Raw genomic sequence first — 24,025 nt, 5'->3', positions numbered from 1 at the left:
TGACTAAGCTCGACAAATTCGATGTTACAGAGAAGGATCTACCTTACCTAACGCAGACCAGGCAGGGTCAGCAAAGCATTGAGTAAGATAGACAAGCTGCAGAATCTCATTTCCCCAGCCCCGCCAACGCAGAGCTTCAGAATATGACGTCCTGCCTACTTGGCGATGGGAAGACGGGGCAGACGTTGGCGGCTTAGCTAAGTACCATGTCGGTATTTGATAAGGCGGTGGCTTTGCTTGGTGAGATGCGTCCCGCTCCGTTGTGGAGACCATCGGGAACCGATGCCGCCATGTCAGAGTGGAGGCGCCGATTCCTAAGCTGAGATTGCGAGTGTGTCAGCACCCATCTGTTCACGTGGGAGCCGTGTCTGGTGTAAGAAAGCATCACTGGGGTTCCTTGGCACTTCTCCGGTGAGATGTAAGTTTCCTTCAGATCTTCTCAATATCAGAATAAGCTGTACTTACCTCGATTTGGACATACCAGGTACTAAGATACTGGGCTACGCGACATAGTTCAGACGTCACTTAGGTGTCAAACAGGCTCAAAGGATACTTAGGGGTCGTGAAATATGGCAACAGGGAGCATTGACTGGGGAAAGGGTTTGGTGTTACACAACTTGATTTTCGTCATCGAGAATGCCGAATCAAACAGCTTGAAAAAGTGAGGATGGCTCAGACAATCCACACAGAGGATAAAGAAAAAAGAAGCTAAACATCGCATTTCTCAGGTATCTGCCATATCTACACCTCGGTATGCTCGGCATCAACGCCCCTGTATTCGAAGAACTTGTTCCACTCAGAGTCCTCGATGAGCGCCTGAGCCAGTTCCTTCTCGTACATGATGGCAATCTCCGGTCCCTCATCTGACTCAGGCCTCGGATCCCGAGGCGGGTAGACAAGCACGCCTCCCTCAGAGATTCGACCCATTAAGTACCGATAAGTCGCAGGCTTCCCGAAGCCAAAGTCTGCCGAAGGAATATTGGCGTCACGGTGGTCTACCACAATGGTCGACATGGGCGGATGCGAATCGATTCTTGAGTTGAGACTCGACTTCACGCGGATCGTCGCCACCATCTTGAGCGTTTCGTCGAGACTTTCTTGCGTCACGCTGTCCGTCAGCTGTCGCACATACCGAGCTAACCGCCAGAAGGGCCAGTCTGAGATGAGCTCCGATACCGTGGGTTGTTCCACGGGTGCCGTCGTAGACATGGCCACGTACATGACGTTTTGCTGAGTGCGAGCGGGAACCTTTGCGCTGTGCAGACGTCGACGCATGTCGATGGTCTCGCACCAGAAGAGCTTTGAGTCTGGCGGAGTCTTGAACACCGGGGCTCTGAGACGAGTCATGTGCCGCCACATGAAGGCAGAAAAGGCGTCGTAGGTCGAGATCCACGTACCGTTCTCGGGCTTTGCAAGGTCTTTCAGCTGAGCGGCTTTACTCTTTGGCAGATGGAAGAGAAGGCAGATTCCGACTTTGTGGTTTGGGTGTCTGTCAGGCGGCGGTGGTCCATCAACCTTCTCTTCCTCTGGAGGCTCGGGCTTGAGAAAGCGGGAGACATCATTACAGGCCGGGTCCCACGAAGGGTAGGGAGTGCCATTGCTAAACGCAGAACAATTCTCGGCCAGCTGGTGGATGAAGCCGGCCCAGGCCATGACGTCTTGGGAGTAATGATGGTGATGCGTGCTGAAGACGAGTCCGCCGCGGACGAAGTTTGCCTTGAAGCCCGCCGTGACGGGACTATGTTCCGGAGTCGCCTCGGGCCTCTCGCCGTAAGTCATGGGTGACACGGCCCAGAGCCTGAGATCGCTGAGGGATACGGCGCTGAAGTTGGCTTTCTCGATGTCATCGAAGGACGGATACTTGTCGGCATCCTCTGGGGTATCAAGCCATTGAACGACGAAGCGGACGGTCGAGTCCTTTCTTTTGGTGAAGGAGTAGTCGCCCCAAGGGTCTTTCTCGATTCTTCCGTTCAACTGGCGGACCTGAGCAAGCGTTCTCTCAAGGCCTGCTTTCAGAACTTCGATCACTCTTGGTTTGGCGGCATCGTCTAGGCGGAAGAATACGGCATAGTGGTTATATGTTTGGCACGTCAAATAATCTAGGGTAGAGACTCTGAATCTCTCTACTTCTGGGTCGTTCTCCCAACCGTGAGGATGAAGATCGTAGACTTCTTCTTTTGGCATGATTTAGTGGTTCTGCATCGAGATGATTTGGAGGGAGTTGCAGGTCTTCGGACTCGAATATCGCAAAATGGCAAAAGACATTGAACCTAGTGGCCGGGATCGTCTTGTGCCGCATCAGATTGAACTGCGACCGTGTCGGAAAAGACTCCTTCACCGTGGCACCTTCCCCAGGCCCCTCAAAACATTCTTCGATCTGTTCATCGATGATTGGAGGATTCAACGAGCAGTATTCCCGATTCGGTGGGTTAAGTCGTGAACCAACGGCTCGCCAAGGACTCTGTTTTGTTGGCCGGGTGTGTAGAACCCCATCGGAGCCATAGCCAACATCTACATGCTTGCAAACCCCATTCACCATGAAATTTGCTTCGAGCATGGGTTTCTTTTTTCCATATCATGTGTTCAATCCTTAGGCAGGAAGGTGGCTGCCCGTATCTGCCGGTCGAAATGCACGAGGTAATTCTTATACCAACAAGAGTGTGACAGCTTGCGAACATAACTCCAGGACTATTGTGCGCCAAATCCTGATCAAATGTACAAATCTAACCACCTGAGTATTTGGAAAGAGTGAGAATCTCTTGGGTTTATCTGTACTCAATCAATGTCACGATCTTCGTGGTTGCCATGGCTTTGCCCAGGAGGGCTATGGCAACCGATAGGTGCTGAAATCGAATGCCATCACATCACATAGCCCTAGTATAATACCAATACTAGTCTTTCGGGAAGAAACGATTTTCAGAGATGTCGTCCACGCGTGGGTATGGGAACAAAGTCAAAAGTCCAGATGTCGAGTCCGCAATGTTGAATGGCCCCTGATAACCAAGCGATATACACAATTGCCTTCACTTGAGAACTGTGATGATTTGCTTATCATGTATTCAGGATCTCTATCAAAATCGAGGACAAATGCACATATTGGTTCTCATTGCTAGGTAAGTATGAAAGACCGGAACCACCGTCGACCGCGTCACTGCCTGATTAGCCCATACTTCCTTCCATCTGCCTAGATCCTTCCGTTTTTAAACTGCAGCACGAAATTCTTTTTCCTCCTTCCTTTCCGTTTCACTGGCTCTCCCGACTTCATATTATCCACACTCAAGTGAGCTTCAAAACTTCTTCATCCCCCACAACCACGCGCCCATAACCACAAAATACCTGCTTCTGCAACAATCACCAAGTCACCAAGATAAAAGTAAGTCTTCCTTCAACCAAAAATGCTTCTAAATTCAAAATACTGATGAGATTTAGCCAAGATATCTCCGCCGCACAGCAAAAGCCTTCACTACACTAAGAACTTATTACAGTATGCTCTATCCGATCATTACTTCCAGAGTGAACTTATCAAACTGACAAAAATCTTTCAGAAGAACATCATGGCTGACCAGAACCTTCCTGAGATGTCCGCATCCGATGTCAACTTCATGTGTCATGTTTTTATGCACATGACCGAGAAGCCCGTGATTGACTGGGACAGCTTCGCTGTTGCCGCTGGCTTCAAGAGCGGAGGTGTCGCTCGCGTACGTTCGCGTTCCCCTTGACAAAAATACTTACGCAGTCAACATGTGCTAATACTTTGACGTTCAGACTAGGTGGGGCCAGATCAAGCGCAAGTTCACCCCGGCAGACCAGGCCACTGCCACCCCCAAGAAGAAGACCGCGCAGGCTTCTGCCAGCACCCCGAATTCTGCCTCCAAGGTCAAGAAGCCCACTGGACGAGTTGGCTCCAAGGGCGCCAAGGGCGCCAAGGGCAAGAAGATCGTCAAGGATAAGGAGGTCGAGGATGAGGAGGTCGAGGACGAGGCCGGTGATGACAAGGCTGTCATCAAGACCAAGGAAGAAGTGTTCGACATCTAAGAAGACTTCTCAATTACCAGATTGCCGAGAATGAGTGGATGTTCAGGAACGGAGATCTTTGGAGAGGTGGATTCTAGGCGTGGCCTATACGATATGTCTACGGTGCCAGGATAGTCTGGGGATAGCCCAGCCAGGAAGTCGATACGATCTCGAGTTTACAGGAGTACTTTTACCCTTCTCGTCGTGACTTCTGGGAATGTTCAAGTCCATACGCCACTCGAGTAACATCTGTCCATATGTGAGATCACGCTTCATGTCTGGCCTGATACTCAGATGAGTAAGTCTGCAACACCCAAAAGCCACTGCCCATCACCATTGAGTCTGACCTGATCTCGTTAGGCCTCAATATGTCAGTAAGAAAAGTATAGGATCAGCAAAACAACCTTGAAGTCACTTTTGGTGAGGTCCTTCATTTATTTATCTTTCTCACCATCAGAATTGTCAGTTGTCTTTGCTCTTCTTGTCTCTTCTAGCCTCCATTGTTATCTATCTTTCCACACTCTTCCAGTTTTCAGTATTGCCAGCCTCCCTCGGTAGCCTAACTTGACGGAACGTTGACTGATCTGCTCCCGCCCCGTACGGGCACAGCAGCCTCACAAGGCGGGTACTCTGAGTGAGGGCACCTTCTCGACTGATGGACCGGTGCCTATGGGGGACTCAAAACCCCTTCTACTGAGGCTGAAGCCGAGATTTTCTTTCTTCCTTCTTCCCACACTTGTCTCAGGTCACTCAGCAGACACATAGACAACTTGCAAAATCCAGCATTACTCTCCACATCGATATCTATACATCACCAGACGCCATCGTAAGTTACTTTACTCTCAAATATCTCATACTTGAGAAGCCTTCACTGAAGATATTTACTGACTTGAGCTAGCATAATGCCTCCCAAGAAGTCCAATGCTACCGAGGGCGAGTCCGCCGTCCCCATCCTTACGGAAACCGAGGCCAGGTTCGTCAAGGCTGTCTTTGACAGCATGAACACGCGCCCTGACATCGACTATGAAAACGTCGCCGGTATCATGGGCTTGGCCAATGGCAAGAGTGCCAGAGACCGCCTTCGTACCATCTCCAAGAAGCATGGCTGGTCCGCCACTGATGGCTCCAGCGGTGGCAGCCCTGCTAAGAAGCCTGTCGGAGTGAAGAAGACGCCCGTCAAGAAGAAGGGTATTGCCCAGCGCAAGAAGAAGGTGAGTCGTATGATATGCTTTTACATTTCATTTCCGGGAATCTCCTTTTTTTCAATCCTCAAAATATTTCCTCCATCAAGTACCTATGCTGACCATTAATAGACCGCCAAGAAGAACGAGTCTTCCGGCTCTGACGCTGACGAGGACATCTCGGGCAAGCTCGAGTCTGACACCGATGGCGAAGCTGCTGCCAAGGCAGAGCTCAACAACCCGGATAGCGACTCCGACTAAATGTCTCCGCTGTGACTGAACGCTGTGTTCAAGTCAGTGCTCAGCAGAAAAGGGATATGAAGCCGGCGAACTCTCTGCATATGGTCTTAGCGTGGGGAATATCTGGATTGGGGTTGGGTGATAGCAGGATATGCTAGCTTGAGCAACTCAATTCTAACTCGTCTCATAAGCCGTATCTTTTTCGAAACCATAATGTCATCGTGAAACCTACCTATTTGCCCTTCATTTCTCGATTTCTTGAAGCTCAGCCTGATTTTTCTGGGTCTATAAATTGTCTTTACGTCAAGGAATAGTCCATCAAGCAGGGTCTGGTTCATATAGCTATCTCTTGGAATGGTCTCGAGATCTAGATTGTTATTCCCGTTCTTTCTGTGGCTCTCGCCTTGTCTGAATAACGTCTGATCATTGTGTTGTCGGTTGGTTTTCTTTTCGTCCAGACTTTGCTCGCCATTTGTTTGAATCTCTTTGACCAACTGCCTTGCCTCTTTTCACCTTTTGAACCGCATGGTCTTGCTTTTTGTCTGATTAGGTAGCTCTCGCTATTTCGTCTGGTCTTGTTTTCGATTAGAGCATCCTCTCCATTATTGATACGACCCTTCAGCCACTTGACTGATCTGCCTCATTCATGTTTTGAGCCACCTGTGAGTGCCTCTTGTCTCAGGTAGATAGATCTCACCATATGGTCTAATATTCAAATGTGTATCCAAAGTTCTCCCGCTAGCACAGTGAAGTTCCTTTAGGCAACTGCCTGATCAGCCACATTCTGAACTAGTTGTTCCTGCCTCTTGTCTGAGTAGCTCTCGCCTTATCACCTGATCATTGAAGTGTCGTCAAGTGTCTTGCCTTTCGTCCAGACTGTTCTCGCCTTTCGTCCAGACTGTTCTCGCCTTTCGCCCAGGCTGCCATCGTCTTTCGTCTTGACTACCCACTGAGGTCCGGACTGCTCCCGCCATATTGATAAGAGCCTTCAAGCACCTGCCTAACCTGTCCATATCTTGAACCACTTGTACCCGCCTCATCTCCTGGGTTCTTGCCAATCCCAGTCCATCAGAGACCAGGCTTGACTATTTGAGCCAGCCTCTCACCAGAACTTCTCACCAACCCAACTCTTCTTCACAACAAACCCTCAACCTTCCAGCTCTTGGGCCTTGCTTTCGGAATTCATCTTCATATAAGACTACTCATACTTAACTTCCCCCAACAATACCCATACTCAACCTCTTCCACTCCACTCAAGATGGCTTCTGTCGGAACCGATGCTGAGGGCCAGGTGACCTTCCTGGTTCACTGCATCAAGCATTCTTCCAGTGGAAAGGTAAGTGCCATATCACTTGATTACATCTAGAGACTCAAATCATCTAACAAGAACAGATCGATTTCCAGGCGGTTGCTACCGATTGCAACATCGCGTCCAAGGCCGCTGCGTAAGTCAATTTTCTTCCCAAATTCCTCGTCAAGGTTTCGACAGGAACAAGCTGACCTGGCATGCCGCCCAGTGCCAAGCGTTTCGAGCGCATCCTCAAGCCTCATGGCATGAAGACTAGCGACTTGTCCAAGGCTGGCCCCATAGGCAGTGCTGCCCCTCCTGATGGCAGCAGCGCCAGCCCCAAGACCCCGGGCAAGGCTCCGCCCAAGTCTAAGGGCAAGCGCACCCCTACTGAAACTCCTACTAAGGAGACGAAGCGCGTTAAGCTGGCTAACCACCCGGCTGTCTCGTCTTACAATGACGAGGACGATGCTGAGGATCTGCCTCAGTTCAAGGTCAAGGACGACCCCGAGGCCTCTGGCACTGACTCAACCAACGGTTCGTACACCGACGTCCCCCGAGGCCGCGATGGCGATGACGACGATGACTTACAACTTCTCTACGTTGTGGAGAAGACGAGCGATTGCCCGATTCACGATTGCGGCGGATCTCGAAGTCCTCCTTCCGCGTCCGTTTCGAGCGATACTAATTCCGAGGGTTTCACACAGATGGTCCCAAGTTCGACGAGCATGCCGAGATTTAGCGACATGCCAGCTCGCTATCATGGCTGGGGATTCCTACCGGAAATGCCAGTCTACGCATGGCCAGATACGTGCGCGATACATGGGGAGCTAGAGGCAGCACAGTTGGCCGGGATATGTGAGTAGTTTTTAGTCAGTTCTTCCAAGACTTTTCTAACAATTTCTGAATAGGAATGGAGATTGGCTCTTTACAGGGACGATGTTGCCGTCATGGCTCACCAACATGCGCTCGCAGAGATGGCTCATACATGGGAGTGGTAATGGTTAGGGTGAATTAGAGACTCAAGAAATAGAACGAGTGACGTTCACTTCTTTCGCAGCGCAATGATCATCATGCAGGCTTCGTGAGACCCGAGAGTGGTGCGCGCTGTTGAAGGTTCCGCCATGGCGCTGCCAGATTGGGCAAGTGGACCTGTCTCGGCAACGATTGGCAGGGATCATCCCACTTCTTCCGGAGCAGTTGGGGCTCAATTTCAACGACACCCTTACTTCATTTGTAAGGATAGCCTCCTCGTGGAATTCCGTGCCTGCCTGACACCACAGCGATTGCTTGTCGTATCCTGCGCCAGTTGAATCGCATAGGATATGACGTAAGTCTGTCATGAGGGTCCATGATGCTACCCAATTTGCTTCATCACATGCCTTGTTTGCCGTCCCGGGTCTTCTGGCCTTCAGACGGTGCTGCTGCTCCGCGCGCGGCGGGAATGTTGTGAGTGATTGATATCGAAATCTCATGTGATAAGTTCAAACAATACCAGTTATTCCAAGCCCGTGACTCCTGCTCATTTACGTCCCGATGAATTCGTTTACCTTTGGGGCATCAACTATCTTCCACCCATGCCAGCCAACTTCATTTTACATGGTCTGCATCTTAAATTCGAGAGCACAAAGAAACTTCGCATTGCCAATTGAATCTTCTGGACGCAAGATATCTATGGTAACGTGATAAGTCACCAAGGATACGAGCGTGTTGGCTTCTAGCATCTTCGGGTGGTCACAAAGGCAATATAGACAGGTAAGCGTACATCAGGCAGGTGCACTTCCCTCTGCACTTCCCTCCTTCCTCCCCAATGTCAATCTAAGAAAACACCTCACGTACTCTCGGAGAAACCTGAGGCCAACCGGAGCATCTCATGCTCACTTGCACCTGTGGACGTTCTGCCTAACCTCTCAGTCCGGAGACCCTGCAGCCAACCAGAGTGCCCCATCCACACCTCACCGTCTCATCGCACCTTCCTCCCATCTTCTTCCCACCTCACCTCCTTCCCTCACCTCACCAAGGCAACCTTTTTCGGCCAGCTCAGTCGAGAGCACACAAACAGCTGCCCCCAAAATTTTCCGGCTTTCCTCTGCGTGGGCCGTACACGCAAATTTGATTTCTTCCCCCTCCCACAACCCAGCGAAGTTGTCTTTTTCTTCTTCCCTTCTTCATCGCGGCAACCGTCCCCTCTACCAGACGAACAATTGACGGAATCAATTTTCGTTCAATCTATCAAACGACAAGCAAAGCATCTCGCTACCATTGAAGAAGAAGTATTTCTTCCCTTCTACATCTCCAGCTTCTGGACCAACCGGTAAGTAGTTTGTCGGCCGCGGCCTCTTTCGCCTCTTTTTTTCCTCTTCCCATCTCAGATCGCGAGGTTTGGACAAATAACTGATCGCCCCAATAGACGGAGTCATCAAACTCTTCCTCCTCCATCGCGCGATTGCAATCACGACATCAATTCACCGCGACGCAATGTCTGCCTCTCCGCTCTCACCTGGTGCCGACATGGGCACTCATTGGGAGCTCTCGTCTGGCGCTTCGTCGCCCCGATCCGACACTTCAAGCAACACCAACAGCTTGTTCTCTTCGCTTGACTCGCCTGCTGACACCGAGCTGTCTTTCCCGGGCCTTGGTCCCGATGAGACTAAGGCAGCTACTCCTGCGACTCAGCCCAGCATTGCTGTGATGCCGAGCTTTGCGAATTACATCTTCGTGGGCAATGCAGCATACGCTCCAGGACAGGTTCAGGTGATGCGCGACGTGCTCATTCAAGCTCGAAGAACTGGAGAGTTTCCCTCCACAACAGCTTCAATCGAGGACCCCCAAACTACAGTTGAGGACCACCACCTTCTTCAGCGTCTCCGAGATGCACGGGGTGACCCTGCCATCCATCCTCCTCCCCAGCAGTACAACGTCATCAAGGTCGACATTGCTCGTCGCATCAAGGCTCGCGATGAGATGCAGGGAGCTCCAGCCAACTTTCAAGAGGTGGATCATCGAGTTCAAAACTGGATGAACTCGATCAACAAGGAAGCGCGCATGTTGGAGATTACACAGGCGGCACTCCAGCGCAAGGGCATCAACAACCCCACCCAGGACGACTTGGACGCCATCGCCGAGGAGTTCATGCAGATCGCAGAGCGCACTCTTCTTGACGTCGCCAATCCTCTGCGCATGAACACCACCCGACTTGCTGGCAACATTGATCGCTTTGACAGCCAGCTCAGTGGTCTCAATTCAGTCTCTTCGACTATCCAGTCTGCTGTCGATATGTCAACTCAAGCGATGGGCGCTTCCACGAAGGCAATGAGCACGGCAATGAGTGCACAGATCAATACTCTTAATACTGTTCTGGCGACCCAAGGCAACACTTTCAATGGCTCACTCACCATGCTCAACACAGCTTTGGGAACCGTTCAAACTGACTTGGATCAACTCGTCGCCAACCTGCCAGCCATCATTGCGACCGCAGTCCAAGCCGCCATCAACGAGCAACTGTCTCCAATCCCTCATCAGTACTTCTCCAGCACGCAACATCAATCCAACCACGACCAGCCACCCAAATACACTACAGCTACTCGAGTGCAACATTTCCAAGCACTTGACAGAGAGCTCCTCGGCGACGGCCCTGGAATGGTCCCTTCTACAGTCCGAGCATCAGGACAAGATGAACAGACCTTGCTCTTGAACACACAGCCCATGAAGTCGAGATTCAGAAGATTCTTGCGCGTCATCACTGGAGGAGGTAAATCGAAGAAGGAGGCGGGTTCCAAGTAAAAAGGCTCATGACGAGGCTTCAACATTCAGCTGTCCGACTTTGTGGCCAACACTCCCCCCTCTGAGACGTACACAACACATCCGATCACCAAGCTTTGGAAAGATGGAAGGCATGATGGGAGGAAATTGGTTTTGTAGATCACTGGTAGTTTGACTCGTACGTACCACGAGATTAATAATTCGTTTCACATTGAGAAACTTGTTCCTTCGTGAAATCAAGATTGGGCTGGATTTGACCTTTTGTTGCTCCAGCCGATGGGATCATTCGGATGCAAAAGTCTCGCCGTGAGTCGGTTCCCTCGCTCAAGACAACACAAAGTATCAAGTTAGCTTCTATTTCTTGCCTGCCAGAATTGCTGTCATACCTGAGCAATCTCGTGAGAAGAAGATGATGTCTGTCATCTCATGGGCATGACTAAGAACATCACAGTCGCTCTCCTTGCGCACCTTAGGGGCATATCCATACGAATGATACTCTTTACCGTATAGGAAACATCAGAAGTGACACCGCCACCTGCCGGCGCCTGAGGGCATTCCCAAATCTGTAACAACTGCCTGACTACCAGGTTGCCTGGCAGGCCGTGACCGCGTCTCCGACACGCGTCCACCTGCCTCAGCTTCGACAACCCAAACAGTCCCAACGCGTCTTCTGCTTCTGCTCGAGGCAGACGCCTTCACACCTTGTCGGAAGAGCCACCTCAAGTGGGGTCGATGCCGACCTGCCCACCCACGGGCCCCAACCGCCCTTCTGTGTCAATAACCTCGCGACTCTGACCTGCCTCCCAGCTTACTCTTCTTTCTTTCACCCACACCCTTTCAAAGTCGCCTATTCTGACTTCTCTCCATTTCCGCGTCCATTTCCGCGTCTATATCCAATTGCCTACCACAAGACACCAAACGCTGTAGATCCCTTCCGTAATCATCTCGATCACGACCACTACGAGAAGTGCTTCTCAACACCTCGTGGATATATTCAGACGATTCAGACTCACGCATCGCCCATCAAACCCCTTCACTACTCACTCATTTACTTGATATCACTGTGGTAAGTCATGCCTCACCCCTCCTTTGGTTTGACCCTCCTTCTTCACGTTACTTCTTCCCCTAACCTTCCGTCACACAAAGACTGCGTTCTATTTGCGATAGATTGCTTTCGCCTGATGTTTTGCCTTTCACCACACCTTTTTACTCATCATTCTCTTGTCTGTATGAATCCACCTGTGGCTTCTTTTGTTGCTTGGAAACCGGCATTCTGTCGTTTGCGCAGAACTCAGTGATAGCATTCCGTACTAACAAAATCTGCTTTCAGCTGCCACAATGGCGCCTTCCAAGAAGTCCATGGGCAAGCTCCCTGATATCCCGAGGGCGAAACAGGATGCCAAAGTCCGAAAGAATACCACGGCGAGAAAGAACACCTCTGCCAAAGAACAGAAAGTCCCTAAGAAGGGTGTCAAGATCACCACTCGCCCAAAAAACCGGGCCCTCATCCAGTGGAGGAGTAAGTAGAACCCTTTTCATCGGAATAGTGTTCATGGCGATTGATTGTAGGAACAGAGGAAGAACCCTTGCTTGTGACACTCCTTTGGGTGCAGTATATCTGTGCCAAAGAGCACGGCAAGATGCCCTGGGATGATGTTATTCCCCAGTGCTTCACCGGAGTGACACCAACGGCATTCACTCAATTCCTTGCCCGAGAGCGCAAGCGACTTCTCAAGATGGGCTACTGTGTTCCGCCTCTCCCCAGCCAGGCCAAGAGCTTGGAGAGAGATCAGAACATCCGCGGCTATATCAATGCGCCGACCGCCGAGAATGAGGATGCTATCAGATCCGTCAGCTTTGATGAGCCGTTTCTCCAGCCCTGCCAGCAAGGCGACAACTAGCAGTTGGTGACCAATGCAGAAGGCGAGGTAGAATCGGATGATGGCGAGGCTGATGATGCCATGGTGGGTGAACACGATGACGAGGGGTTCTTGAATATCAACGAGGCTCCCAGAAAGGTAAATTTTAAACCAATACTTCTTCCGCAGTCACTGACATCGAATAGAACGGAGAGTCCTCTCAGGCTCCTTACCAGGCTTCTGCTCAGTCGGGCCACTATGTGCACAACGACGAAGCGCAGTCGAATCACCGGGTTCACAACATCCCCAATCCTCAGCAACAGGCTGGAGAATTGCTGTTTCACCACGTTCAACAGTTCAGTCTGGCCCAATACGATGCCCAGAATGACGCCCAGCTCCAGCAGCAGCCATTTCCCCTGACGCAGTATTCGAGCCAGCATAACCAGGTAGAACAAGCCAATCAGGAATGGCAGACTCAGCATCTCAATGAGGGCAACGGCCTGTATAGGCAGGCGATCGAAGCCTGGAAGCATGACGAGCCCCCAAACGAAGCACGGATATATGTCGAGGGTCTCCCTCCCATGGCATACTATCTTTTCAAGGTGCCTGCGAGCGTCAGTGGTGGCGTCTCTTTGATATCCGGCACCGAGATCATGTACCCGATGCGAACAGAGAACGGCTACACAACATATGCCATCCCGATCCCGGTCAACCTGGGCAACTATCTCAATGGCGTCGATGATCAGGAAGCTGGTGCTGCAACCCCGTCTGGCAATAATCATTCGACGATTCCATCCCCGGGCACTTCGTCACTCAATGAGAAGGCTTTTCAGGCTATGGGCGATGGTTCCAGTGACGTCGTCAATGGTGGATCCAACGGTGGTTTTCATGGTGAACATCACTTGTATGAAGATGCCAATCCCCTTGCCACAGCTACTGGCTCCACCTATGTGGGCGACGATCAGGGATTCGACTTGAGCGAGTTCGATCCGAATGCGTTCGACTTCAGTCAATTCTACTGAATCGATAGACGCGCCGTGGAATGGCACAACGTACAACTTTCAGCACACTAGACTTGGTAATGAGTCCTTGAGTTTCGTTGGGATATTGCGGACGTTGGCGTTGGAGGCTGCATAAGAATAGGAGAAAGATGCCGTCGCGCGTGCTTTTGTTGTTTGCTATGCTTTCCTTCTTCCGCCACACCTCTTTCAACATCTTGCCTCGGCCAATCTTGGGGCTGGAAAATATTATGGTGTGTTCGTCCAAGGAAAAGACGGCGCGATGATTGCTGCTGATGAGATCGTGCAATAGCGAAATGTTTGTTCTACAAACAGGAGTTTTGCCTTTTCCATTCCCCGTTTCTCTGGCTTTGGATCAGTTGTTAGTAGCGCCTAAGACACATTTATCTTTAGCATTAGACAATAGATCAGCGCATTGAAATTGTCATCTCGAGCACTTGAGTTGAAACTTCTGCAACCAACTTCCGCCGGATCTCACGTTTGACTTACGATAACCGATCATGACAGGCCTCAGAGATAAATGGAAACATGGAACTTCGCGAGAAACGTTGTAATCTTTTCGAGGCTGAATGTTGTATTCAACGAAAGACCGGGACAGTTTACTTTTTACGGTCTTTTGGTGTATGTACAGGAATGAACCAAAGGGCTCATTGCCATTTAATGAAGTTTGTACATGAATTTAGAAAACATAGATTCCTTCCCTCCTCACATACCATCAGCAATCATGGCATTGATGATCTTTACGTGACGGTCCGCGTTTGTCTCGCTCCATTCGGTATCGTAGTTGAGCCCGTACGGCCAGAAATGCGAGCCGCCACAGCTGATCTTGGCACTGGAACCATCCCAGGAGCGAAGCAGGGGCAATGCCGTAGCCCAGTTGCCGGACGCGCATTTGGAGTCGAAGGCGGCAGTCTGACCAACGCCGAGTGTGTGGGAGATCTCGTGGAGTGCCGTACGCTCGTTCATGTAAGATCGGTTCGATCCGAAGCGGAGATCACCGTTGTAGTTGGCCTCGGCAGTAGGAACGCCGGGTGTGTAGTAGACACGGATGGTCTTGCTGGCCTTTCCCTGCTTTGCGTGTCTTGCGACGGCGAGCTTCATGGCGGCTTCGATTTTGGTGTATGCGTCGGTTTGGTCGGCCGTGGGGTTGGCGGCCTTCTCAAGGGTCCATGTGATGGCGCCTTGAGCGGCAGAGGCGGAGGCCACGATGACGGCAAGGAGTGACAACTTCATATTTGCAGAAAGAGTGAGTGTGTATTTGTGAGATTAGAGTACAGGATGCTGGTGATGATCTTGCAATATCTTCCGTGTCCTCGTCTTCGACCGCCTCCCTTCTTATACTCCAAGAGCACCACCATCTAGGAGGTTGCTCCGGCCCCTTGCCCAAGCGAGTTGGAAGTTAAGGATATATGTTGCAAGAAGATCGTGCCTATTCTAACTCGGTCTCGCGCAGCAGATCCTCTAACTCCCTTGTAGTAGCATCCTCATCCTTGCGATAGCGCGGCCAAGAGGTTAGGGGTTGCATCACGGCGCCACGGCGCCGTCGCTCCGTTTCTTGATGTTTCAAGTACAGTGAGCTGCTGCAATAAAGTCGAGGCATGCGCACCTATGAGGAGACTAAGAAAAGAAGCTTGTTTGAAACGTTGCACCGTTAAATCTAGGTGTAACTCGCATGCGGCTAACGCATTGCTCGGATGGCAGTTCTCGTGACTTGCTTAAAGTGCCATCCAATGTTTGCTGAGCTGCTACAACGTTGGGGTTCATGCTATGTGTCCATTACTTCGTATTGCTTGGTAAGTCGGTGCAGTTGCTCAGGAGAAACCCCATAGTCGATCGTCCGCCGATGTTCTCCGATGGACGAACCCATGTCAATATTCGGCAATGGTCACTAGGGGATACCATGTGCGGATGCTGAGAATGGAGACAGATGCCATTGGAAGACGGTAGAAATGCACCCACAATTGCGCTAATCCCTTTTTGTACTGGCGCCCCAGAAGGGACCTCGTTTAGCCGAACGTCCGAGATAAATTTTTGGAGCCGGTGACAGGAAGCTTCTCCAATTCTATCACTCACTGCAACTTTTTACTTCATCTCCTTGGAGCGACACGTGTGATTCAAACCCGGCGACACCTTCAATCCTTAGTTCTGTATTTCTTCTTTCTTACCTAGATACCCTCATAATAAGATTCAAGATGCAGCGCGCTCTTTCTTCCCGCGCGAGAGCTTCCGTCCTCTCTGCTGCTCCCAGCAAGTTCCGTGCCGGTGCCGGCCTGGGACAGCAGCTTCGCTTTGCCCACAAGGTTCGTCAACACGTCGCGAAGCATTGGCAATGCCATCAGCTTCAGGATGCTAACTCAGTCTACAGGAGCTGAAGTTCGGTGTTGAGGGCCGTGCTGCCCTGCTCGCTGGTGCCGATACTCTGGCCAAGGCCGTCGCGACAACACTTGGCCCCAAGGGTCGCAACGTCCTCATTGAGTCAAGCTATGGCTCCCCCAAGATCACAAAGGGTAAGGAAACATGCAATTGAGTTGGATTCCATCAAAAAGCTGACTGATTCGTAGACGGTGTAACTGTCGCGAAGGCAATTACCCTTAAGGACAAGTTCGAGAACCTCGGCGCCCGCCTCATCCAGGACGTCGCCTCCAAGACCAACGAGACCGCCGGTGACGGTACCACCACCGCCACCGTCCTCGCCCGTTCCATCTTCTCCGAGACCGTCAAGAACGTCGCCGCTGGCTGCAACCCCATGGACCTGCGCCGTGGTATCCAGGCTGCTGTCGACGAGGTCGTCGCTTTCCTCCAGAAGAACAAGAGAGATATTTCCACCAGCGAGGAGGTTGCCCAGGTCGCCACCATCTCCGCCAACGGTGACCAGGAGGTCGGCAACCTGATTGCCAAGGCCATGGAGAAGGTCGGCAAGGAGGGTGTCATCACCGTCAAGGAGGGCAAGACTCTGGTCGACGAGCTCGAGGTTACCGAGGGTATGCGCTTCGACCGCGGCTTCGTCTCCCCCTACTTCATCACCGACGCCAAGTCCCAGAAGGTCGAGTTCGAGAAGCCCCTGATCCTCCTCTCCGAGAAGAAGATCTCTGCTGTCCAGGACATCATTCCCGCTCTTGAGGCCTCCACCCAGCTGAGACGTCCTCTTGTCATCATTGCCGAGGACATTGAGGGTGAGGCTCTCGCCGTCTGCATTCTCAACAAGCTCCGTGGCCAGCTCCAGGTCGCTGCCGTCAAGGCCCCCGGCTTCGGTGACAACCGCAAGTCCATCCTCGGTGACCTGGCTGTCCTCACCAACGGTACCGTCTTCAGCGAGGAGCTTGACATCAAGCTCGAGAAGGCCACCCCCGACATGCTCGGCTCCACCGGCTCCATCACCATCACCAAGGAGGACACCATCTTCCTCAACGGTGAGGGTGCCAAGGACTCCATCTCCCAGCGCTGCGAGCAGATCCGTGGTGTCATGAACGACCCCACTACCTCCGAGTACGAGAAGGAGAAGCTCCAGGAGCGTCTGGCCAAGCTCTCTGGTGGTGTCGCCGTCATCAAGGTCGGTGGCTCCTCCGAGGTTGAGGTCGGTGAGAAGAAGGACCGCTTCGTCGATGCCCTGAACGCCACCCGCGCCGCCGTTGAGGAGGGTATCCTGCCCGGTGGTGGTACCGCCCTTATCAAGGCCTCTGCCCTTGCTCTTAAGGACGTCAAGACCGCCAACTTCGACCAGCAGCTTGGTGTCACCATCGTCAAGAACGCCATCACCCGCCCTGCTCGTGCCATCGTCGAGAACGCTGGTCTTGAGGGCTCCGTTATCGTCGGCAAGCTCACCGATGAGTTCGCCAGCGAGTTCAACAAGGGTTTCGACTCCTCCAAGGGCGAGTACGTCGACATGATTGCCGCCGGTATCCTTGACCCCTTCAAGGTCGTCCGCACCGGTCTGGTTGACGCCAGCGGTGTTGCTTCCCTGCTCGGTACCACTGAGGTCGCCATCGTTGAGGCTCCCGAAGAGAAGGGACCTCCTCCTATGGGCGGCATGGGTGGTATGGGCGGAATGGGAGGCATGGGTGGTATGATGTAAAAACATGATCCATGATCAAAATGTCTTCTTGTATTAAAAAAAGTCAACTGGGCGAGGGGCATGGGCATTGGTGTTACTATTAAAAAGGATGTATAACTGCGGCCATTTGTACTAATCTCCCCTCTTTCCCCCTTTTACGCAGCAGTATCCCTGAAGGGACTTGAGAGCTCTGTATTGTACAATAGCACTAGCAAGTTATGTAAGATGAAGAAAGAAAGCAAAATGAGTTAAAGAATAACAAGACAAAGAGCAAACGCATGCATTGACTAGACTGGAGCTGTGCACGGTGTGTTGACGTCGATCGGTAGCTACTTAGTTAACAGCTCAGTGACAGCTTGAAGAATTGGGCCAGTGTTTCGGCCGCTACTTTTTAGTGGTAGAGTTCCTTGGCTTCGTGCTGACAAGTAAGGTAGGCAACCGTTAAGTGCAGCCCGGTCCACGTCACGTAAACAGGCACCCATCATGTGTCGTTTGGTGATGACTTCTTGTATTTATTTTAACCAAGCAACAGGAGCTCGCCGCCCCTTGCAATGGGCTGTCCCCCAAACAAGAGATTCCAAGTTCAGGCCCTGTCTGTTGACTGCCGCCTGGGGTGGGATTCGTCAACCTCCTGTGGCTGACGCAGATAGTCACGTGCTCCAATCTCACCTGGACAACAACCCCACCATGCGGGTGTTTTTCTCGCCCGCTTCCCCTCCACTGTGACCCAACTCCTCCGTTCCTGTCCAAGATACCTCATCACCCGAAAGCAAGCTGTTGCCTCTTTTTCTGCCACCACCCTCCGTGCAGCAAATCTCCCGGCCGAACCACTCGATCTCGAAGTAGGCACCCCCATTTTCCATTTTGCTTTGCACGGCAAACAGTTTTAAATCATTCAATTTCCCTCCTGTTTCTTAGTTGCTAATCTGCTCTCAGCCCACTTTCCCGCCTCTTCTCCTAGCCACACCCCCGCCATAAACCAGCATCATGGTGAGTAACTAAAAGCTTCCAAGGATCAGCCGTCTACCAAAACACCATGCTAATCTCAATCGCAGTCTCAATCCGGGTTCGTATTTCCCCTTCCGAAGAGCCTCTTACCTCTGCGCCGACTCACCATCTAATGGGCGACTCTACCGCTCGTTCGATGACGATCCCGGCGGAGCAGGACAAGCTGGCTCCATCTACCACCTCACCTCAGCAAGGCGGCGCATGCTAACCCGATTTTCCCCACCAGAGCGCAAGTCTCTCAGGAGTGCATAACGGCCTACAACGAGCTCAAGCTCTCCAAGAAGTACAAGTACATCATCTACAAGCTCTCGGACGACAACAAGGAGATCGTCGTCGAGGAGGCCTCGGCCGATAAGGACTATGACAACTTCCGCGAGAAGCTGATCAACGCCCAGACCAAGTCCAAGAGCGTATGTTTCTCTGCAATTCCGCAACGCAATGTTGCATTTCAAAGACAAATCTAACAATGCATCAGGGTGCTGTTGGCAAGGGCCCCCGCTACGCCGTCTACGACTTCGAGTACAGCCTTGCCTCTGGCGAGGGTGAGCGGTACGTTGCCCCGCATTCGCCCAACCTGGAACCTGCAGCTAACACTCCAACAGCAACAAGATCACCTTCCTCGCCTGGTCCCCCGATGATGCCGGTGTCATGGTCAGTACCAGCTACTCTTGCAAAGCTCAATTGAATTGTCGCTAACCCACTACCAAAGGCCAAGATGGTTTACGCCTCCTCCAAGGAGGCCCTGAAGCGCTCGCTCACTGGTATCGCGACCGAGCTCCAGGCCAACGATGCCGACGACATCGAGTACGACTCCATTCTCAAGACCGTCAGCAAGGGCATGGCTGGTTAAATGTCTCTTTTCCCCTCAAACACACCCATACCCTTCCTTACGCGGTGAGACGGAGCATACACTTTGGCGGCTGCAGTCTTCCGGGACGATTGACGACGATCATGGAGAGTTTACGATGAATATGGAGGGCCACTTTCTCCCCCTTGGCGATTTCGGGACCCAGACCTTTTTCCCACTCCGAGTTTCTTTTTGGGGCGTGACAAGTAAATTTCCAGATTTGAACTGCCCGCCTGGTTATATCAACCCAGTGCCATAGGAAAACATCTCATGCCGGAATGCAGAGCATTCTTGTTGTTGCCCAAATAACGACGACGAAATCACTTCTTTATTAGACCATCACCTATGCTCAAGTGTTGTGCTTCGTGAATTTCTACGTTATGACTTCTTCTGGGCCTGCCAGGTTGAGCGCCACAGCCCTGATAGCTCCTCCGCTTTTTGCTCGTGCTTAAGCCTCTGCAGCAAGAAGCCCTTGAGATCGCTCCAGAATTCGTCCGTGTCCAATGCCGCCTCTCCGATGTCCTCCTCTGTAGTGTTGGGCGCAACCGCAGCGCTAGGCTCAGGCTTGACTGCAGCAGCTCCTCCAATAACCATGACGGAGAACTCAAGAGATGCCTGACCGTCCGTAAGCAAGTCCTTCAGCACCTTGCTGTCTGGCACCGGCTTCTTGTTGAACAGCAGCTTCATCTTGTCCACAGGTATCCGTGACTCCGTCTCAACCGCCGTCTTGATGTCGAGGATGGAGGTGTTGAGCGACTGAGAGGAGAGCTTGATATCCAGAGGAGGGTTGCGCAGGGACTTGAGAGTGACGTTGACGCTGCGCTCCTGGCCTGGGGCAAGGTTCGAGGGCTTGCTCATGGCCTTGGGCATCTTGGGCAGGATGTACTGCATGATGTTAGCTATCAGTAGCTACAAAAGCTTCGCTAGTAGGTGTGAGGCTTACGGGAGGAAGAGCCGGGAAGTTCTTGGGGTCCTCGACATGGTCGGCGGACAGCTTCGCCGGGCGCGACTCCAAGGTCGCCAGGAACTGTCTTGCGAAGACGACTTCGGCCATGGTTGCGATGTGTTGAGTTATGTGGCGCGCCTTCGGGAAGTTTGCCTGGTCGATGTTGTTCGAATCGTCGATTTGAGTTCAGAAGCTATATGTTGTGTGAGATATAGGAAAGGAATGTCGGCGAAGGCTTAATTACTAGACGATCGGCTGGAGGTAAGGCGTTGGAAATGACTTCGTCCGGTGTTCTGGTGTGCTGCCCGCTCTGCTCAGTTAGAGTTGACGCACTGAGGAGGGATGGCGGGGCGGACTGAGCTGGAGTGTGGAGCTTCGACCGCTCGTCTGGGCGGCGTGGCTTTATCGCCCAATCTTATCGGTGCTGGTCAGTGCGCGATAGGAAAAAGTTTCGGTGGGGGGACCGCTTCTAACCCAAGTGAAGGAACTTTTTTTTTCTTCTGAGCAGTGTAGCGGCGACCGACTTTGAACCAGGCGGTACCGTATATCTTGAATTTTCTACTTCTTCGGTACCCTTTTTTCTCCACCCCAAATACCCAAGTTTCGATACGAATTGATCGATCAAAATGGGCGTCGGAAACCGTATGAAGAAGCAGGGTGCGCCCGAACCCTTGTCAGAGGCGCATTTCGCTAGATTGAAGCGCAAGGCCGGTCTGCCAGTCGAGCCCGTCGAGGCTCCCGAGGTCAAGAGGAGGAGAAGAGGAGCGGCACCCAAGGCCAATGCCGCGGCAGCGAAGAAGCAGGATGCGAAGAAGAGCAATGGTGCCAAGGCTGGAAAGCCTGCGCCCAAGGCCGCCAACGGCAGAGGAAAGAAGGCACCCCAGCCTGTCGACTCGGACGAAGAGATGTCAGATGACGACGATGCCGGCGACTTTGCTGGTGCCCCTTCCGACATGAGCGACGATGATGACGAGGTTGACGAGTTTTCCGACCTGGAGGCCGCGGAGAAGCTGGGAGACGACTTCATAGATGGTTCTGACGACGATTCCGTGTACGATTCAGAAGAGGAGCGTGGCGGCGGCGGAAAGCACATGTTCTCAGAGGACGAAGACGACTCGGACGGCGAGGAGATGCTCACAAAGGCCAACATTGAGGGTCTCGCACGGAGACTCGACCAGAAGCAGGCCGAGGAGGACGCCGAAGCCCAGGCCGAACTCGAGGAGATGGGCATCCAGACCAACATTGACGGCGACAAGCCGCACATCCTCGAAGACGACTCGGACGACGAGCTCGCCGCCAAGACCAAGACGCTCCTCGCGCCAGACCTGCAGCTCCTGAGAACGAGAATCACGGAAAACATTAGAGTGCTCGACGACTTTGCGAAGCTCCACGAGGAGGGCCGCTCCCGCACAGAGTACGTCAACCAGCTCATCAAGGACATCTGCGCCTACTACGGCTACTCCGAGTACCTCGCCGAGAAGCTCTTCAACCTCTTCTCCCCCCGTGAGGCGTTCGCCTTCTTCGAGGCCAACGAGTCGGCCCGCCCCGTCGTCATCCGCACAAACACCCTCCGCACCCACCGCAGAGACCTCGCCCAGGCCCTCATCGGCCGCGGCGTCACCCTCGAGCCCGTCGGAAAGTGGTCCAAGGTCGGCCTCCAGATCTTTGAGAGCAACGTGCCCCTCGGTGCCACGCCCGAGTACCTGGCCGGCTACTACATCCTCCAGGCCGCCTCCTCTTTCCTGCCCGTCATGGCCCTCGAGCCGCAGGAGAACGAGCGCGTGCTGGATATGGCCGCCGCTCCCGGTGGTAAGACGACGCACATGGCCGCCATGATGAAGAACACGGGTGTCATCGTCGCCAACGATCCCAGCAAGCAGCGTGCCAAGGGTCTCATTGGTAACATCCACCGCCTCGGCGCCCGCAACGTCGTCGTCTCAAACTACGACGCCAGGGAGTTCCCCAAACCCATGGGTGGTTTCGACCGTGTCCTGCTCGATGCCCCTTGCTCCGGTACCGGTGTCATTGCAAAGGATGCCAGCGTCAAGACCAACAAGACGGAGAGGGATTTCATGCTGCTGCCGCACATGCAGAAGCAGCTTATCCTCGCCGCCATTGACTCTGTCAACCACCACAGCAAGACGGGCGGTTACATTGTCTACTCTACCTGTTCCGTCACAGTCGAGGAGAAGTAAGCCTATCCACCTCATCTAATTGTTGTCTCATTCATGCTAACAAACCAACAGCGAGTCCGTCGTAGCATACGCCCTCTCCCGCCGCCCCAACGTCAAGCTCGTCGACACCAACCTCCCCTTTGGTCGCGAGGGCTTCACCTCCTACATGGGCAAGAAATTCGACCCCTCCCTCAAGCTCACCCGCCGCTACTACCCGCACACCTACAACGTCGACGGCTTCTTCGTCGCCAAATTCCAAAAGATTGGCCCCACCCCCGCCAAGGCCGAACGCGACCGCTCCGGTGCCTCCGTCGGCGAGGTCGTCGACAAGACCCCCATCACCACCGACGACGAGTCCAACGCCGGCGGCAAAACCGACGATGATTTCGGTGGCTTCGACGACGACGAGGATGAGGAGTACGTCCTCAAGGCCAAGCGCAACGCCATGCGCAGACGCGGTCTCGACCCCAACGCTTTGTCTGCGAAGGCGAAGAAGGCCGCCTCCGACGCCAAGAAGGAGTCCACCGCTTCTGCCTCCGAGGGCGAAGTTGAGAGCGCCCCCGAGTCTGACAAGTCCGCGGAAAAGACGCCCGAGAAGAAGGACAAGAGCAAGCAAAAGGCCGCCGCGGCCGACAAGGAGAAGAAGGCCGAGAGGAATCCGGCGCAGAAGAAGGTGACGTCCGCCTCGGTCGCGCCGGAAAAGAGCCCCAAGAGCAAGAGCCCCAAGCAAAAGAAGGAGAAGAAGTCTGCGAAATAAAAAATAAAAGGACGAGACACATGTGATCGGCTGATGTCAAAAAAAAAGGAAAATTGATGAGCTAGAACGAGGGTTGGGATCTTTTTTGAAGTGTATCTTGTGTAGTAGACAAAGAAGCATCTTGTCAGGGATCGAGGTCGAAACGAACCCCGCGTCGTTGTCGTCGTTGTCGTCGTTGTCGTCGTTGTTGAGGTTATTAGGGTTGTCGCATTATAATTACCTATTACTACTAAATGGAGTCGGAGCTCAAAAAGGTATTCGGGAAATAAAAAAAATATCGAACGAAAATATTGAACAGTGAAGAGGTTGTTGACATTGTCGTCGCTGTCGCCGTTCATCTGTTGTGACCGTCATTTGCCGTCGCCGATTGAGAAAAAAGCCTTTCACGTCCACGTCAAGAAGGAATTATCCAGCCAGCTGGCCACGAAGAGAATTGAGAAAAGAAGATTGGGTTATTGCTAATCCAATACGCCGAAGCCAAAAAAATGAATCTAAGCAGAGCTTTTCATCAACCTGTCTCTCATCATCAAAAAGATCAATGACAGACACACCAACCAATCCTTGACCACCTTCACAGGCGAAGAAAGGCTAACCACCCTCAGCCTCCTCCAAACAGCATCGTAAAGATAAAAAGCATTGTACAAAAATGCAAACGTCAAAGCAGTCCTTTTTCCTCCACTGTGGTCATAAACCCTCTTATCCAGCTCGGGGTCTGGATGGTATCGAGTCCCAAATCCCAAATCATCTGTTTGTTGTCATAAAGTCGGCATGCCATTTCCTCTGCCAGACCTCTTTTCGTCGTAAAAGCCGTGTCATGAATCCTATTCAAGACTTTTTGTAGGAGTATGTTGTACACAAAGAAGAGTCCAGAAAGTCGTC

The 24,025-nt window shown here is 52.4% G+C and overlaps 11 protein-coding genes across 11 annotated transcripts; 7 read left to right on the top strand and 4 right to left on the bottom strand.

The window, feature by feature from the left end:
• Nucleotides 1–741: 741 nt before the first annotated feature.
• On the bottom strand, nt 742–2,184 carry CLUP02_01245 (uncharacterized protein; the record flags this gene model as incomplete). The annotated part of the gene is made up of 1 exon (XM_049280287.1): nt 742–2,184. One exon carries the CDS (start codon nt 2,182–2,184, stop codon nt 742–744), a length of 1,443 nt encoding a protein of 480 aa, XP_049136244.1.
• A 245-nt stretch (nt 2,185–2,429) lies between these two features.
• CLUP02_01244 (uncharacterized protein) lies at nt 2,430–2,678 on the bottom strand (the record flags this gene model as incomplete). The annotated part of the gene is made up of 1 exon (XM_049280286.1): nt 2,430–2,678. One exon carries the CDS (start codon nt 2,676–2,678, stop codon nt 2,430–2,432), a length of 249 nt encoding a protein of 82 aa, XP_049136243.1.
• Nucleotides 2,679–3,431: 753 nt separating this feature from the next.
• Nucleotides 3,432–4,035, top strand: CLUP02_01243 (uncharacterized protein; the record flags this gene model as incomplete). Its single annotated transcript, XM_049280285.1, has 2 exons — nt 3,432–3,698; nt 3,766–4,035. Coding segments are annotated over 2 exons (537 nt in total), but the record flags the coding sequence as incomplete, so codon positions are not given.
• An 881-nt stretch (nt 4,036–4,916) lies between these two features.
• On the top strand, nt 4,917–5,456 carry CLUP02_01242 (uncharacterized protein; the record flags this gene model as incomplete). Its single annotated transcript, XM_049280284.1, has 2 exons — nt 4,917–5,225; nt 5,328–5,456. The coding sequence occupies 2 exons, from the start codon at nt 4,917–4,919 to the stop codon at nt 5,454–5,456; spliced, it is 438 nt and encodes a 145-aa protein (XP_049136241.1).
• A 1,237-nt stretch (nt 5,457–6,693) lies between these two features.
• CLUP02_01241 (uncharacterized protein) lies at nt 6,694–7,724 on the top strand (the record flags this gene model as incomplete). The annotated part of the gene is made up of 4 exons (XM_049280283.1): nt 6,694–6,771; nt 6,828–6,880; nt 6,953–7,534; nt 7,658–7,724. 4 exons carry the CDS (start codon nt 6,694–6,696, stop codon nt 7,722–7,724), a joined length of 780 nt encoding a protein of 259 aa, XP_049136240.1.
• A 1,477-nt stretch (nt 7,725–9,201) lies between these two features.
• On the top strand, nt 9,202–10,506 carry CLUP02_01240 (uncharacterized protein; the record flags this gene model as incomplete). Its single annotated transcript, XM_049280282.1, has 1 exon — nt 9,202–10,506. The coding sequence occupies one exon, from the start codon at nt 9,202–9,204 to the stop codon at nt 10,504–10,506; it is 1,305 nt and encodes a 434-aa protein (XP_049136239.1).
• A 1,317-nt stretch (nt 10,507–11,823) lies between these two features.
• Nucleotides 11,824–13,739, top strand: CLUP02_01239 (uncharacterized protein; the record flags this gene model as incomplete). The annotated part of the gene is made up of 6 exons (XM_049280281.1): nt 11,824–12,004; nt 12,055–12,335; nt 12,390–12,503; nt 12,551–13,352; nt 13,439–13,596; nt 13,656–13,739. 6 exons carry the CDS (start codon nt 11,824–11,826, stop codon nt 13,737–13,739), a joined length of 1,620 nt encoding a protein of 539 aa, XP_049136238.1.
• A 329-nt stretch (nt 13,740–14,068) lies between these two features.
• On the bottom strand, nt 14,069–14,596 carry CLUP02_01238 (ricin B lectin; the record flags this gene model as incomplete). The annotated part of the gene is made up of 1 exon (XM_049280280.1): nt 14,069–14,596. The coding sequence occupies one exon, from the start codon at nt 14,594–14,596 to the stop codon at nt 14,069–14,071; it is 528 nt and encodes a 175-aa protein (XP_049136237.1).
• Nucleotides 14,597–15,555: 959 nt separating this feature from the next.
• CLUP02_01237 (chaperonin GroL) lies at nt 15,556–19,272 on the top strand (the record flags this gene model as incomplete). Its single annotated transcript, XM_049280279.1, has 10 exons — nt 15,556–15,663; nt 15,729–15,870; nt 15,925–17,424; nt 17,578–17,634; nt 18,398–18,404; nt 18,470–18,553; nt 18,613–18,832; nt 18,898–18,971; nt 19,025–19,073; nt 19,132–19,272. 10 exons carry the CDS (start codon nt 15,556–15,558, stop codon nt 19,270–19,272), a joined length of 2,382 nt encoding a protein of 793 aa, XP_049136236.1.
• Nucleotides 19,273–19,647: 375 nt separating this feature from the next.
• On the bottom strand, nt 19,648–20,323 carry CLUP02_01236 (uncharacterized protein; the record flags this gene model as incomplete). The annotated part of the gene is made up of 2 exons (XM_049280278.1): nt 19,648–20,154; nt 20,213–20,323. The coding sequence occupies 2 exons, from the start codon at nt 20,321–20,323 to the stop codon at nt 19,648–19,650; spliced, it is 618 nt and encodes a 205-aa protein (XP_049136235.1).
• Nucleotides 20,324–20,841: 518 nt separating this feature from the next.
• CLUP02_01235 (NOL1/NOP2/sun family protein) lies at nt 20,842–23,146 on the top strand (the record flags this gene model as incomplete). Its single annotated transcript, XM_049280277.1, has 2 exons — nt 20,842–22,406; nt 22,462–23,146. 2 exons carry the CDS (start codon nt 20,842–20,844, stop codon nt 23,144–23,146), a joined length of 2,250 nt encoding a protein of 749 aa, XP_049136234.1.
• Nucleotides 23,147–24,025: the final 879 nt, after the last annotated feature.

Source organism: Colletotrichum lupini, chromosome 1 (assembly GCF_023278565.1).
Source record: "Colletotrichum lupini chromosome 1, complete sequence".
Lineage (NCBI taxonomy): Eukaryota > Fungi > Ascomycota > Sordariomycetes > Glomerellales > Glomerellaceae > Colletotrichum > Colletotrichum lupini.
This window is presented reverse-complemented; position numbering and strand designations above follow the sequence as displayed.